We start from the raw sequence: 17381 nt of genomic DNA, 5'->3' as shown, positions 1-17381 counted from the left end.
CTTACCCAAGCCTGGTGCAGCTCAGTCCCCTGTGCTCTTATTTTGAGTGTTGTTTTTAAGGAGCCTCCATATTTATTTCTGTAGTGGCCCAAGAGTCTACATTCTCACCATCAGTGAATAAGGACTCCTCTTTTCCCACATTTTTGTTTTCTTGATAGCCAAAAAAAAAAAATCTTAGAATTGTACCACAGACAGACAGACAGACAGACAGAAGACAGACAGATACAGACACAGTCACATCTTCCATTTCTTTTGAATAACCTCTTTGGAAAGGCCATGGTTACACATTCAGTGACTGACAATGACTATTGTCAAGGACCTCTGAACGTTTGTGCTCCCAAAAGCCACGCTGCAGGTGACGCTAAGATCTCAGAGATGCACACCTTGTGGCCACAGGCATTACATATCTCTTCCTGTGGACTCAAGGTTCATTGAGCTGTACCAGCAGCAGAGAGGCAGAGTAGAAAAAACATTTCTGAACCAGGCAAAATGCCATGTGTTTCCTAGAAGGTTATGAGTTTGATATGACTAGCACAGATTAGTGTCCAGGGGAGGGGGGACCCCATTTCTAAGGGAAATGCTTCTAAAAGAGGCTGCCCAAAGCACCCCCCATAACAGGGAGACCCTATTTGGAGATCATCGAAGGAGCCTTTTGCCTGTGATTGTGACATTCCCCCACCCCACCCACACAAAATCCAATCCATCTATAGAGTCTTCTCACTGAGAGGGAAAGCTGCGAAATGCTGCCCTTTTCTCTGAACTGAAAAAGATGAAAGCCATCCAGGAGTAGAAAACTAACATGAAAAAGTAACACTGGCAAGAGATGCTCAGAGATGAAAGGGAATTCAAACCACAGTCTTGACACTGAAGGGAGAGAGAAAGGCATCACGGAGGAAGTGAGATCACAGACACGAGCAACAGGATGGGCACCGACAGGGAGGAGACAGGCATCCCAGAGACATCAAGCCACGCTCTCCCTAGATACAGTGCTGGCAACAGATGTGGTCTCCACCAGCAGCTGCATGAGTGTCAGGCACTGTGGATGCTCAACTGTGGGAGACGGTGACTTTAAGATGAATGAGAATCACGTGCTAACACCGCTGATGGTGGGAGGGTGTGTATGTGATCCCTAACTCTCGTGGTGACTCACAGGATTTCCCGTGGGGTTTTTCTTTCCAGTGACATCTTCTCGACCAACCCATCCATCCTAAATTATGATCTCCTGCGCATGTTCCTCTTCCAGTTCTATGCTGTAGTGGTCTCTGCTCGCTTTCTGATATGCTACACACTTGAGTTTACTTTCCATCTCCTACCCTACTAAGCCTATAACACAAAGGAGAAGACATTTCAGTCTCAGTGGCATCCCCATACCATCATGGTCTGCACCAGTGCCAGGCTTACCAGAGATGGAATTGCTCGGGGACCCTTCCTGGAAACAACGATGATTCCTGCCTGAGGAACTTTCTGGTGACTGTGTGCCCATTGCTTGGTGCTCTGTTATAGTAAACTGGGAAACAGGGCAGATTCTGTTTTGCTCTTCCAATATGGTATGATGACAGCATGTCTACTTTCTTAGTGGAATACGAGAATTTAAGAATCAAAAAGCTTTAGGGTACTTATACATCCAGAGCAAGCCTTAACAAGCCCCATCTCAGAGAAGTCCGTTCGTTTCATCCTTCTCTGCAGATATGGAAAATAATCCTAGGCAGCAATATTATGCTTCCATGGTTACGGACAATATTATGCTTTTCTAGGAGCAAACATAATTTTGATCCTTGCCAACCATGTTTCTGAACGTGCACCACTGCAATCAGGCTAGCCAGGCAGAACGGAAGTAATTTACTCAGACCAAACCCATCTTATGGCAAAGGCAAGCCAATGAGGCAAAGCCGTGGGTTAGAGACACCTACAAGGGCTGATCAGTACTGATCTGTGCGGGACATCACCTTACAGGGATACAGTGTAACAGAACTGTTGAGTGGGGTGGCTGCGGGCTGCAGTGCCTTCAGCTGCTTATAGAAATAGACTCCTATTTCCATAGGAAAGCCAGCTGACTGTCCTGGGCCAAGATGCCTCGCTAGTAGAAGTGGTGACCACATCACCTGGACTTCAGAGTTTACTTTCATGGCTCAGTGAGTCAATGGGAATGGAGTTCTCGGAGCCGAATGTGGTCTATGACAACCACCAATGAAGACTGTTATTAGAGCTCAGTGCTGTTGAGCACTTCCAGTAACTTCAACTTTTTGCCAGATGGTTCTTTGCAAGTTAGTCTGATTCCTAGAATGCTGTAGCTTACGATGACAAACATCTCAACAGGCATGCCTTTGCCATTACTAACCGCACGGGTACACCGCAGCGCTCAGGGAGAGAAAGTCTTGATTTTCTTTCTCTAGGAGCATAGTCTACTTTTAAATAAGAATAAAAGTCGGGACAGAAATAGTTACCCTAATTATTTTCTTTTATTTTTTTTGTCCTGTCTCTGTCTGTCTGTCTGTCTCTTCTCTCTCTCTCTCTCTCTCTCTCTGTGTGTGTGTGTGTGTGTGTGTGTGTGTGTGTGTGTGTGTGTGTAGAGATGGGGTTTTCTCACACAGCTCAGGCTGCAGAGTGCATGCTTCAATGCACATGCACACAGTACTTTCGGACATTCCCTCCTGGAATTTCCTGTGTCCTCTCGTGTCACTGAGCTATACCTGATCTACAGATAGCTGCTGAGTGTGGGAGAAAGTGGAAGGAGCGGGTGCCGCCTGTTTGCAAACCTCGTGCTTTTGATGGTAACATGACACAGGAGTTGGAGGAATAACTGTTTAGATAGAAGGCTTGCTTGCATGTCTGACCTTGGGGAGACACAAACACATTGAAAAACCCAAGGACAGGGCATGCAACCTAGCTGGCAGAGGGGTTGTCTAGCACAGGGAGGACCTGGTTTCAATCCCTAGCACTGAAAGAAATCAAAAAAGGAACAAAGGTGCAGCAGCTATGTTTGTATCCCTTTCCCAAAAACAGAAACAAAAGAGGGAAACAATTAGAAAGGAAAAATATAAATGAAAGTCCGAATACTAAAGCCGGGGAAGGGAGACAGCTTGACTAGTTACTTTTCTCTGAAGAAATGTTTTTTCCAGGCTCGGATGGTGTAGATGACCCTGTGGGACTACACGTGGCCTAGATCACATTCAAACAGCCTGGCTTTGCTATTTGAGATAATTTTTTAAAAGAAGATACCATTTTCTTGGTTATTTTCCTTTTTCTGTTCCATCTTTCTTCAACATGAAAATGAGAAATGGCCTTCGCCTCAACCCTCGCGAGCGCACACACACACACACACACACACACACACACACACACACACACACGGTGGCCGGGCAGTCGCTGGGCAGTCACCGGACAATCCTGTCAGCCCTTTTGATTTGCTTAAGCTTCACTGATACTTTCTTTAGGTCTTAAGAGAAATTAAAGCCTTAAATAAACATCCAAGTACACTGAGGATTATATCACAATTCAAATAAACAACAAGGAGAGAGGAGGAAGACAGCCTCTGTACGTGTCCTTTCTAAGACCGGACATGTTAGTAGCTGCGGATCTACATAATGGGTAACAGAGATAATTGAGAGCCTCGAGTCTCCTCTCAGCATCTTAATGTTGTAGTCCAAGAGACTTGCTCCCATTTTGAGTAACCATGGCAACTTGCAGAGCCAGATGCTAGCAATGCTTGGGGAAACAGGAGAGGAGCACTTCAGATGGGCAACCTGGTTCCATCCACTCTTGATAAGCAGGGATCACAAGATGTCTACCCGGGAACTGTAACATCACCACGGACAGAAGCAGGAAGAAAAACATCCTAGACCCCAGCTCAGCCAATTCCTTGGATCTTAACAAAGCAAAACAATCAAAAAACAAACAAACAAACAAACCTCCCAAAAAACCGAGGCCCAGAGGCTGTCTGGTTTGACCAGGATCATCTAGTAGTTGGTAGAAAGGAAATCACTAACAGGTCCTCAGTCAGCATGGAGTCCACCAACTCCCACTGGCTTCTAATCCACGAAGCCCCTAGACACGGTAAAGGTCTCAGTGTCCACCCCCCCCCCGCCCTAATCTAAGTCTCCATCATTTTCGTCTCCATCATTTTCTACATTTTATTGCTATGGTATAGAGAAGGACATTAAACTCACGAACCTACTGTCTACAAATGTCAACTCCTAGAAATATTTTTTCTCCTTGGGCTTTTATAACTTCCCTCATCCAGGACAATTCTGAAAGCATTCTCAGGTATCATTCTTGTTCATCAGACAGCAGGTACTCAAGTTTTCTCCCTGGAGACACTTGTCTCCAGGGAGCGCTGCTTTCCTTGCTGCATACATTTGTGCTGTGTCTAGTGTTTTCTATTCTGTTTCACAGCGCAAGGACACAAGGGCGGTCTTAGGCAGGCCTGTAAGATCTGCTCCGTGATCCTGCACATGTGCTGATGTTTGCAGACTAGTGTAATGAGAAATGTTGATAAATTGTTTTGAACAGTAATCATGGAGAAAGCTGGACTTCTATCAAGAGATAAATGTCTTTTGCCCTTACACGAAATTTCCTTGGAGACCCAGCATTTGATTAGATTGAGTTTAGAATTAAAACCAATTTCCTCCACAAGTCCATATGTAAAGTATAAACCTATGAAATTCTTTTGATTGTTTTTTTCTCATACAAGGTTTCCTTTTGATCCATTCTTTATGCATATAATTTTATATGCATTATTGCAAGGGTATCAGATCCTCTGGGACTAGAGTGTCACAGACAAACGTGAGATGCCATATGGATCACAGAAATTGAAGAATTGAATTGATCCTCTGGAAAAACAGCCAGTGCTCCCAAAGTCTGAGTCTCTATTCCTTTTCCCCGTTCTTCTACTTTGATATAGGGTCTTGATATAGCCTAAGCTGGCCTTCTGCTCGCAGTTCTCCTGCCTCACCCTCTGATGGGTGGGGCACATGCCATCGTGCCCAATGGTGCAATCTAATTCTCGATGTTCAATAAATCTACAAAGTAATGACAATGGGATAATTTCCCATCATCTTTCCTAAGTCAGAGACTATTTGTTTCTTCTAAAGACACAATGGGAATTTAAAATTATACATCAACATGCCCTTTTGTTCAGTCATTTAAATTGTCTCTGGAAAAACTACAACAAAGAAGACTTTTATCTATTTATTTATTTTAAATTCTGAGCCAGGCGTGGTGGCACACGCCTTTAATCCTAGCATGTGAGGTGAACTGAGTAGGATCAGGAGTTCAAGGTCAGCCATGGAGTGAGTTCAAGGTCAGCCTATAACGAGATCCTGCTCAAAGAAATATATAGTTTTAATTAACAGATATGTTTCTCCTAGTAGCAATAGGTAGACAGCACACAACTCTATATATGAAAAAGCGGGTGTTTGCCACCTTGACGCCCACAGACACTGGCCCCACCTCCAACCTTCTGCTCACCTCCACCTTTTCATGTATCTGGATCTATATGAATTTACAAAAATGTATTTTAGTGTAAGATTACATTATAAAGCCAAAGTTGGAACAAAATTAGGGACAGTCAGAACTGTTGGATTGTTTTATCCTTAAGTGAAGTAATTTCATATTAAATGCAAATACATGTTTTTTCAGAAAAAAATCACATAAAATATATGATTCCCCTAGTTCAAAGCATTAACCATTTATCGTACCTGCTGAGGTCTCTCTAAATTTGTCACTGGTCTTCTTTTTCCTCCATTTCCAAGGCTTGAAGATTTTGCCAATGGTAGAGAGTTTCCCCTTTCTCTTGAAGGGAGGTGTCTGGGAACCTGATGGGGGGCCATCTGAGTTGGCTACGGAGGCTTTGTCTAGTCCGTCAACTGCATAAAGAAAAATCAAGTTAGAGAAAAACTGCAATGAAAGTCTGAAACAGCACTCTCTGTCTTTTCTTGGACTGTTAACAGCAACTTTCCTGCACTCTTTGGAATCTCACATAAAGTCTGTTTTGTCCCATTCTGCAGCTGGTAGGACTCCCTTGATATCAATTGGGGAATCAATCAATCAAGAGTTATGGTCCCCCTAGGCAATCATTTTTGGGAAACAGAAAAGGAACAAGAGGCTTACATAATAGTTAGGGCCAGACAAATAAAGAAAGAGTCATGAGCCACAGCCGAGGCCATCTGCAGCAACACATCAATCCGTCCTGGTATTCCTGCGACAGGACGCTCCTCCACAGCCAGTGTGGTATTCTCAGCAAGGACTTCACAGCCAAGGCGCTGTGAAAACCGTGGTTTCTCCTTCACAAGATAAAGTGTGGTGGCAGGAAGCTAAGCTCTATTTTTATAATACTAGCAATGTTGTGTGCTTCTGCTAGAGAAAACTTTCAGCCTCAAATAAACTGGTAGCTATCTATCATTAGCATCGAAACTCTGTGGAAACGTGGGCATGTCACGTGACAAAACATTATCTTCATATGCCTTCAGTATTTTATCATTCAGAAAGAAAAAAAAACATACTCTGCAGTTTCCTTACGCTACATTCCAAGTAGAAAGGACATAATAATGACCTGTATCATCCCAATCCAAATTTTAGTGGCAAAAACTAGACAATGACAAATTGTGGCTTTACTCAGTCTTTTTATAAAATGGGTATTTGGACAAATGCACAATCCATTCAAATCAACAAAACCTTAATCTAGGTGGCAAATGAGTTGAAATCTTTCATCTTCTCTGAAGCTTTGGAAACTTTCACAATAAAATATTAAGGAGGAAAGTAAATACAAATAGAATTTTCATAGCCAAGACTTCCCGGAAGTACAAGATTGGCTGGACCCCTCGTCCTGTTACTTTTGATATAACCATGGCATAAACCCATTTGTACAAACAACCTGAGTGCATTTCAGAAATTCCATGCTGGAAAGGCCACACGGAAGAGAGAATGCACTGTATGGTTCCATTTTCATCGAAATTTCAAATAGGCAAAGGGAATCAGTGGTAAAAATAAAACAAAGAAGAAAAACTAAAATCAGGATTAACTGGAGAAACAGAAACCTGGGAGAGACTGAATTTTATCTCAATATTGGATGGATTATCGAAAACTGGTCACACATCTTCATGATTTTTTTTTCACGTTTCACTTTATGTAAAATTAACCTTAGAAAACTCACAGAGTAAAGTCTGATTGATATGTGTGCTGAAGTGATTGCAGGAGAATTGGGATGATATCCATCAAAAGCAAATAAATGTGGTGGTTTGACATGTGTTTGAATGTTTGGCCCACAGAGAGGGGCATGATTAGGAGGTGTGGCCTTGTTGGAGTAGGTGTGGTCTTGTTGGACAAAGTGTGTCACTGTTGGGTGGGCTTTGGGGTCTCCGCCTATGCTCAGTCTCCACCCAGTGTGGAAGAGAGTCTCCCCCTGGCTGCTTCTGGATCAAGGTGTAAAACTCAGCTCCTCCAGCACCATGTCTGCCTGCATACCGCCATGCTTCCTGCCATGACGATAATGGACTGAACTTCTGAACCTGTAAGCCAGCCCCAAGGAAATGTTGTTCTTATAAGAGTTGCTTTGGTCATGGTATCTGTTCACAGCAATGAAACCCAAACTAAGGCAGAAGAAATGAGCAGGTGAGTAAACACCCAGCCATAGCAAAATGCTCAGTTGGTGAAGCTCTGTGGTAAAGATGTGAGGCCTGTGATGAAATGTTTTTATTCTCTGTATAGTTCTGAAAGTTTTCATAATAAAAACTATCTGGGGAAGGGACAAGGGATAAGAAAAATCTAAAGCAAGCACTTCTACCTCAAGGGAGATATTTTCACTCCCATTCCTTTCCTTAAGTGTAACTTGAAAAACAGCTACAACCCTGTGTACTACTGATTTTTAAAAAAGATGATTGTGAAGTAGAGAGAAAGCAGACCACCGTCAGATCTCAGAATCCCCAAAACAGGGTGCCGTGGGGGACTTTGGCTGCATCTCTCACTTTTATAGCTGAAGAAGTTAACAAGCCAGATAGACCAGTGGGCATGGGCTAAAGGACTCAACAAAATCTTGCTCTTTCTAGCTACCAGACTAGAGGAAATAGATGACAACCTGGGAAGACAGAAAAGTTTAGACCACAACTATTGTACTCTGGCCTAACACTGCAAAGGAAACTGTGATCATACATTCCAGCGAAAGCTAAACGCAGGAGGGATGAGGCTTTCACTCCCATAAGCATCCAGCAAGGAGCCAGAGCTGTGCTAACAGAAGACAAAACAAGAAGATCTTTATGCCTACTAGCAGGTAAGAAAGCATCCCCCACAATGCCAGTGGAGACCATGTGTGGAGCCTAGACGTTTACCCCATGCAGTAACTGAGGCTGTGTCAAACCCGTGTCCACTGGGAATTCTACCCCTGCTGTGTACTAATGAGGACCTTCACATCCAGGGTGTCACCAAGAACCTGGATTTTCACCTCTGTGCACGACTGGCAAGCTGGCACTCACTGCTTGCTTGCACAAGTGTTAGATGAAGTCAATGGAAGCAGAAAGTTGAAATAAGATGTGGAATCTCATGACATAATACATAAAAAGTTCAAGTTCTGGTTAAAAGAAAATCCCCTGACATATGAAGAGCCAAGAAAATTCCAAACCGAATGAACGACATCAATCAATAGTTACAACATGCAGACAGCTGAATCTGCATGCATTTTCCTTCCAATTACATATGGAAAATCCTGATCTTCTCTCTTACGATGTCTACTGTGATCCCAGGTGCCACCTAGGCAGAGGTACCACAGGCTAACCCCACTCACTGCTGGACCCTTACAGAAGGAGACATGGGGATGGGAGTCTGTACCCTAAGTCAAAGGGAAGCCCCAGCAGAGAAGTAAAACCTTCACTTCTATTCCTGTTCAACTGCCTACTGTGAGCTTCAGGACAAGCCACTGAGGAAGCAGGTGTGTGCTTTTTCTTCCCCACGAGTCTTGATATTGAAATCTCAAGGGAAAGATGGATTCTGAACAACTGGATGTTGTAAGATATAGAAGAGCCAACTTGTACAAACAGAGGAACTAACATTTCCATCTGAAATTCATCTCTGTGGCTACAGACCAATGCCAAGTTTGTTCTTACTCTCTTGCATTGGAGAGGGAACATCATCATGCAGACCTCATACCTGGTTCTTTGATACACCATAAAGATTGGGATTTCCATCCAAACTGGTGAAGCTCAGTCTATTTTAAACTCATAAGTAAAAGTAAACAAAGGAAAAAAATGCAACAACTTCCTTGATGACAAAGCTTCACAGGTGGAGCAAGACGGTCGATGAATTAAAAAAACAAACAAACAAACAGATAAAACAAAACAAACAAAAAACAAAAAAGCAACTGTGTTAAATCCATGACTACATAAGGAATGAATGGCGCCATCTTCTCTCCTGCACCTTCAGTCCTATCTTTATCTCAACTACCAAACACAGAGGCTGGTGCCAGCAGACACAGAGGTATGTGCACATGTGTGAGTCTGCACATACACATGCACATGCTTGTGTATCTGGCAGAATGAATCTACTTGTTTTTATAACTGGTAGACTCTTAAAACGACCCTTGCTGTCAGATGCTGCACGATAGTGGCCCAGTCGGCCAAAGCCATTGTGATTCTCTTATAGCATGGCGGAGCAGGGAAGTATGGGCAGAATAAATCTTTCCCAGGCACCTAGAAACTGGAAGCAACACTGATATTTCTATGTTTCTTCTTCTTCTTAACAAACTTATCTTCAAAAACCCCTTTGAAAGTTTTGGTAAACACTCCCATCTAGGGCCAATACAGCTTGCATTTCCACACGGGGGAGGGCTGCAACCTATCTAGCTGTTTTCAGTGTTAATCTTCACATACTTTCCTGTTGTTTTTCTTTTTCTTTGCTCTTCTTATGTAGAAGAAATCTTGTCTATGTATACCAGGCTGACCTTGAACTCATAATCCTCTTCCCTTGGCCTCCTAAGTGCTGGGATTACAGGAGTAGATCACATGCAACAATGATTTATTTTCCTGTTCATCATTACCTTGTAGTTCATACTAGAGACTTACATTTTTAAATGTAGCACATTCTGAAATGCAGTCTTGTCCTCTCTGAATATGGAGATTTTACTTATGAGCTATTTCCTATCGAAGTAAGCCCATACCACTGACCTTCCTCACATTACCAACTGGTAAGGCTTCAAAGAGCACATGACGATTTTATTTTAAATTAAACAGAAACTCAAACAACTCTAGCACAGCCATGACCATATAACTCAGAAAATAAACGAAGCTACATAATTACTACATTAAAATTGTTAACTTTGGTGTTCTTTCCTCTGAGACCTAAGAACAGACAGGGCTTCTTAGACAAGGCCAACTATTTAGTGCAAGAGTTTATAGGTCTTTAAAAACAATATTTAGTGTTTTATGATATGTCAGACACCCATTTTCCACACACACAATAATTTCAGTCACTGAGAAAATGAGGCACAGTATTCCATTCATAAATCTAGTAACTGAAAGGTCACTCAGAAAAGAGCCCCAGTGAAAGATCTCCTGGTGCTGACTTGGGGCAAGCTGGCAGCCACCTTGTGAAAAAGTGGTTGAAAAAGATGGTCTCAACTTTCTCTAAATACCCTTAAGTACTTGCAGGTGAAGTTGAATGCATTTATACAATCCAATAATAAGAAAACCAGACAGAGATCATATGTAGTATTTACATTTTGCTAAGCCCACACTTTGAGTAACCTAAAAAGCAACAACAAAAATAAGGGAACTAAACCTTCTTTCCTTAGAATATGGCTTCAGAGGCATCTTTCCCTTTGTGCGCACATGTACAGCCATTCAATCTCTATGATTATGTTAAAATTATCGAGATAGAGTTTTACCGTGATATTTTTTCTTTTCTTTTCTTTTCTTTCTTTCTTTTTTTTTTTTTTTTTGCATTTCCATTTCAGTTCTACCACTAAACTTTATGGTCATGGACCACTCAGTAAAACGCAAGCACAGTGAGAAAAGGAGATTTAACTCTACCCCTCCCATTTACAAAGCACCTAGGGAAGACTTAACTACACCCCTCCATTTGAATGAAGTAGTGGCTTTGTACATATGCCATCATTCATGAGGGCAGACATATAGAATCAAGTGTTTCAGAAGGTCACAGTCTATGGATACTACAAGCTGTAAGCTATCCATGATGACAATGTATAAGGAAGCTAGTGGGCCATCCTTGACATTCTTCTAATTAATCACAAGTTTACATTAGTTTGAACCAAATCTCTTCCCTTCTTTGGAAGTAACATGAATGACCAATGAAGAAGAAGGAAAGCATCAACCATAGGACACCTCATTTGGGCACAAGTTAGAAACCTCTGTATGTGTATGTGCATGTGCATGTGCATGTGTATGTGTATTGCTACCCAAGTAAGCAAGTGGATGGTGGATGGTGAGAGTTTCAGATAGAGAAGTGGGAACAGAGAATGTTCTACATGACGGCGATGACAGCTGGGGCATAACTGAATACACTCGAGTTTTGCAAGATAGGAAAACAGGAGATAGATTACCAGCATGGACGTACACACTGCCAGGCACCCCATATTTCTTTCTTGGTTTCTGATAGTGTTCTTCTATAGACAGAAAATCAAAATGCCCATTCTGTACAGAGATGGATACTTCCAGGGTTGGGATGCAGAAATATGAGACAAGCCCTTAGCATCTTATGTTGCTAGGAGGTGAGAGGATATGCTAAACAAACAGTCTCTGAACAGTGGATGTCAGAGAAACATGGAAAGGAACTCAAAGGGTACTCAAAGCCAAATGTTAGCATACTTTGGGCAAATTAAATAATATAGTACTACAACCCAAAACATAACATAAATTTCTATGGGTCCATACTTACACAAATAAATACTAAATAAATAAATTTGGGACAAAAGGAATCTGTCCAGGTGAGTTCCAATCATTTGTAGAAGGAGCGCACCTTCCCTTCCCTTAAATGCTACCACAGTGCAATTCCTTCTGAAGAGTAGAAGTTTGGAGGATGACTAACTTCATAATAAAGGGTACTGAATCACCTGACCCAAGGTGACCAAGGTCATTGTCATCTGTGATAGATTGTGTTTACAGTGTTGTGATCAATCTGGATCTTCAAAACCCACAAGTCAGGGACATTATGAGAAACTGTCGGTGAAGGCTGAGTTGAGCGACATGTCTGATATATCTGACGGATGCACCTCAGACCAACAAGGTAATTAAAAAACAAGTGGCGTCTGAGTAACTGACAGGGAGAGGCCATGACCTGGGTCCTTACTGGGATCCTCCATCAAACACAGTGACATCAAGGAAACACTGTTGAGACTCTAATAAACTGTAGCTTGTAAGAAGGTGCCACTGTCTGTCTGTCCTTTGGTTGAAATAGTTTGTCACATACACGAGAGACTAAGAGCAAATAAATACAGCAGGATATGAGAATACTGCTATCTTTCCACATCTTCTGCCAATCTAGAACTATTATTTTATTTAAAAAATACATGTCTGTGTGTGTATGTTTCAATGTGTGTGGGTATGCTCAACCATGCACCTGATGGCAGACCTGAGGTGACACTGGGTGCCCACCCAACTCTATCTATCTCTGTCTTATTCTCTTGAGCCAGGGTCCCTCCCTGAACTTAGGGATAGGCTGACCCAGCATGCCTCAGTGGTCCTCCTGTCTCTGCTCACCACAGCACTAGGGGTCCACCTTGTCCCTTTTCACATGGGTGCTGAAGGTTCAAACTAAGGTCCTGATGCTTATGTTGTTAGCACTCTTGCCCACATGTTCCCGAACCCAGAACTGTCCTAAAAGACAAGTCATATTTTAATGTATCATAGTCACCGACGAGGTAAATAAACTAAGAGATCTGTAATTTTAGGGTCCTTTCTGCTCTAAGAGGCATGAAAGGTTTCTGCCCCCAGGAGTTTGAGGAAATAACATTTTCCAGTTGTCCATCTTTCTTCCCTTCCCTAACACTTTCATTTCCCAGTATTTTGGCACTGAGAGTATTTAAAGACCACCATCCTGCTATTTCAGCTATTTCAGCTATTTGAGGACATGACTTACTCAAATTAAGTGGTAGTCAACATTTTCTATAAGAGTGAGGAATGGAGTCACTGTCCACACCACATCAGCAAGTACTTAGTCACAGTTATGGAGGGGCCAGGTACTGAGGGGAGATTCCAAACTCATGTCCTAACATACACGTGTGCACATATTCACATGTATGTCACGTACAGCTGATACAGGGTGACAAATTCAGGATAAAACGTTTCTCTGTCCTTTATTTTTAAGTCATTGAGGTCATTTTAATGATAAAGTTTTGACACTCAAAAGCCAATTCAAAGGGCTGAAATTCATTCTGTAACAACCGAGCGGTCTCATTTCCCAGGATGAGAGAAGGGTTGGATAACTAGGGAAAAGAAACCCCAAGGCTCGCTAAGAAGCAGAGAGCATGAGCTATTTATTCATTGGCCCACATTGGGCTCTCTTGCTCTCCCGACACCCAGAAGTATTGAGTGCTTTATTAACAACAGAACTCATAATGTCTCATATTTCCTGAGCACTTACTATTTGCCACAAACTCAGCAAAGTGCTTCGCCTGCACTAATTTGGGCTAATTTTCACAACAGCGTGGGAGACGGGTATTGAAAAAGGAAGCCATTTCTGCAATTAAATAGTGAGAGAGCAGCCGAGATTGAGAACCTAAATTGGGATCGGTCACTTGGTGTGCACGTGTTTACATTGACAAAGACAAAGATTAAAAATATTTGAGTAAGTAATTCCAACGTTATCTTACTGCAGTAACACAAGGGTTAGATGTCAGAGTTTGGGTTTTAAGTCATAGCCACCTGTCTCTAACTCCAGTAATCCCAACCAGTTTCTTACAAGGTTGGCTTCAACTCAGTCCCTGGAAAATCCCGGGAGATCACGGAGCCAGTGGGGCTGGTCCGCTTCTTGCTCTGAAATTGCTCAAGCTCTGCTGAGGAAGCAGACCCAGCCAGTGGGCCACACAAACCAAAACCAAAGAGTCACCTCACCAGAGGGAGGGGCGAACTCCAGCTGAGAGTGCTGGGAGTGTGTTTTAGGAAGGACTGTGACCTGAGGTCATTAAGATGAGGGAATTAAGAAGGGAACAAATACCCTGCAGGGAATGAATCTAGGATGACTGAGCTTTTCAAAGCTTCTTGCTATGGCTGGGCAGGGCTCACAATAGACACATAAACGTATTTATGGGAAAATATGAACAACTTAAAAGGTCACGTTTTTGACCATGTGAAACGATCAAACATGAAGTGTTCAAAGAGATGTAGGAGTGCTTTGAACCTCACATAAACGGCAGATGCGAAGTGTCGGTCATCTGATTCCTGGTCAGGGCACTTCCCTTCCACCAGGCTGTCTACACTAGGGTTTCGGAGCATATCCAGTGAACCAGAAGCATCTCCTGGTAGCTCTAAAGCAGCCAACTGTAAACCAGAAAGCAAAGCAGGCATTGCACAACCAGGACAGCCAATAAATCTCGGTTACTGTTCTGGATTTTGAACATGAAATCTGGACAGTGAACTAACTGTAAGTCAGAAAGAAGAGATCTGGATCCTGGACCAACTCAGCTGCTTCACCAGCAGCCCTGGGACCCTGAGTGAGGACCCCGAGTTTTCAACGCTATCAATTAGGAGTCTGGGCTAAGTGAGGTCAAGGTGCCTCTCCGACTACTTAGGGTTCTCTTGGTTTTCCACTTGCTTTGGCTGAGTCACATGAAGATCAGCTCTGCTGCATGGATACTGTTCACCACCTATCACTACAGAACAGGGAATAGGTCCTATCCACATTGTCACATTTAGTCCAAGAGGAAGGGGAAGCCCAGAGAAATCAGGTAGTTTGTCTAAGGTCATACAGAGTTCTGGTCTACCTCCGGAACATCCGTCCTTTACATAAAACAGGGAATGCTGTAGATTTCTGTTTCAAAAGAATATAAGATATAGACTCAGAGAGTGAATCATGACCTGTTTTTGCCCTCAACCATGTGCTTGGACTTGTCCCGAGTTGGGGAAGGTACTGTTTTGATCTCTCAAACAATGTCTCATGCCATCACAGTTCATTCACACTTGTTGCAGGCACAGTGTAGTGTTAATTTAATAGACATTTTTTTCTCTTCATTTTCCATTGAGTATACTTATTTTATTGTACAGAGAATCATTATTAACCATAAAACTAATTCTCAAAATTCAAAACTATCAATTTTTAAGCTTTTTTTTAAAAAAACAAAATAAAAAACAAAACAGAAGCGTCCATTCCTTATTAATTCCCAAAGGGAAATGCTACTAAAGACTTCCATCTGCCCGTTAAGCACTGACAGAAAATTCCAGAGTTTAAACTTGTGGCCCAAAGTGTAGGATAGTCTGTTTGTGCAGCTGTGTGACATCCTGATTCATGGACGTGCACAGCAGCCCCTAGTCTTGCTACAGGATATTTCACAGATTAAATAAAGTCATTCACATATGGGGATTAAAGGAATTCTGATTGAGTGGGCCAAGGGTCATTTCGCGAATGGAAAAAAATCGACTTTAATAAAAACACAAAGTATTTTAATTTTTGAAAACCATTGCAACCACTATAAGCAAAGGTTTCTTCACCAACAGATGGGAGGTTTATACAGGAATAAGAAGTTAGTTAAAGAAATGAAAACTAAGACAGGAACCAACCAGTCGCTGACCTTGCTACCCGCAGGCCCGGACCATCTCCTAGAGCAACTCCAGAGTCTGGGATGAATGAAGGGTTGCTATGGTTGGGAAAAGGAAGAAAAATTCTGCATATTCTCTGTTGACAATCTGCCAAGTAAGACAGAATTTTACCTCGTTGGTTTGGGGATAATGACCCCCCTGTTTAGGCTGAGCACACACAGATGGATGAAAATTAGGGGAGAAAATGAAAGGTCTTATATATGAACTATTAAATTAAAAAAAAACCAAAATGTAGCCCTGGTGATGTGGGTATATAATCACAAATATACAGGAAGCCAAGAGGATTTTAAGTTTAAATTCTTGCTGGGCTACAGACTGAGTTCAATAGCAGTCTGGAAAATTTAGTGACACACTATCTCAAAACAGAAAGGAAACAAAAAGAACTAGGGAAGGGGCTGAGGAAATTGCCCAGCAATTTGCAATGTGCTTGCTAGACAAGTTGGAAAGCCTGAGTTTGGAACTCCGGTATCCATGTAAAAAGCTGGGTGTGGCATCACCTCTGTATCCAGCATTGGGAAGGTGAAATCAGGGGGAACTCTGGGACTTGCTTGATAGCTTAGCAGAATGGCCGATCTCTGTACTCAGTGAGAGACTCTGTCTCAGAAAATATGGTACAGACATAGTGATGAAGACTCATGACAATGCCATCCACAGGCAAGTCCCCCCCCCCCCCCGTGTGTGTGTGTGTGTGTGTGTGTGTGTGTGTGTGGTGTGTGTGTGTGTGTGTGTGTACAGGCTTGTGATATAGACCAGTGGTAGAATACCAGCCAGCCTAGTATGTAAAAGGTTCTAGGTTCAATCACATTATTTCAATAAACAAAAAAGTACACAAATAAAAATAAAATCTAGTGAAATAACATCATTTTAAAGTCCACGGCCGAATTTTGATTCACACAAAATCATGAAACGTTCCCCAGAGGATGAATGGGATGGAAATATCAACAGAGCAGCCCAAAGAAAGGTGGGTAAGATCTCTTAAAATGTTTTATAATATCTATGTATCTAACTATGTGTTTATCTGTGTGTGTGTGTGCGTGTGTGTATGCATGTATCTATCTATCTATCCATCTATCTACTATCATTTCTAACTATTACCTAGAAACCTCATCAAGTTCCCAAAGCCAGGTATCTGCTAAGAAACTGGTGACCACACATAACACTGGATTCTTTCCTGGAGACAGACATGAACTTTGCAGGCATATAGAGGGAAAACAGGATGCTGGAAGATAGATCCCACCAAGGAGGATTTATGCCGATTCGTCATGCAGAGTCCCAAGGCTCCAGATTTATAGCCTTGCAGTCCAGCCTCAATGCTGAGTGCAGACAAGCCAGGCATTTGAACTTGGAGAGGCAAATGGAAAAGGGCTGAGGATGATGAATGGATCCCAGGGACGCAGCAGAGGAAGAAGAGGAACTGCCTAGAGGTCTCCACAGCCCCATCCTCTTCGGAGTGTGGGAGATGTCAGGCAGAGAGTGGACTTAGGGGAAATACCGTTAGGCCGTGTTGAGATCCCATGAACTTCAGGTGTTGGCAGGACATCTGGGGGAAGATGTCCAAAGACGGTCAGAACTGCATTACTGACACACTAGGCAAGAAGTTGGAGTTGAATTTGGTGGAGTCTTCCAAAC

The 17381-nt window shown here is 42.5% G+C and overlaps 1 protein-coding gene across 6 annotated transcripts in view; it reads right to left on the bottom strand.

Moving 5' to 3' along the window:
* Phactr2 (phosphatase and actin regulator 2) overlaps nt 1-17381 on the bottom strand; it is a 255526-nt gene that overhangs the window by 69409 nt on the left and 168736 nt on the right. For all 6 annotated transcript variants that reach the window (XM_052169358.1, XM_052169355.1, XM_052169352.1 and 3 more), the window contains exon 2: nt 5697-5864. In XM_052169358.1, the coding sequence (XP_052025318.1) occupies nt 5697-5864 (168 nt within the window). The remainder of the gene's footprint in view (nt 1-5696; nt 5865-17381) is intronic.

Source organism: Apodemus sylvaticus, chromosome 23, assembly GCF_947179515.1.
Source record: "Apodemus sylvaticus chromosome 23, mApoSyl1.1, whole genome shotgun sequence".
NCBI classification, from domain to species: Eukaryota; Metazoa; Chordata; class Mammalia; order Rodentia; family Muridae; genus Apodemus; species Apodemus sylvaticus.
The sequence above is the reverse complement of the archived record's forward strand: the minus strand, read 5'-3'. Positions and strand labels throughout refer to the sequence as shown.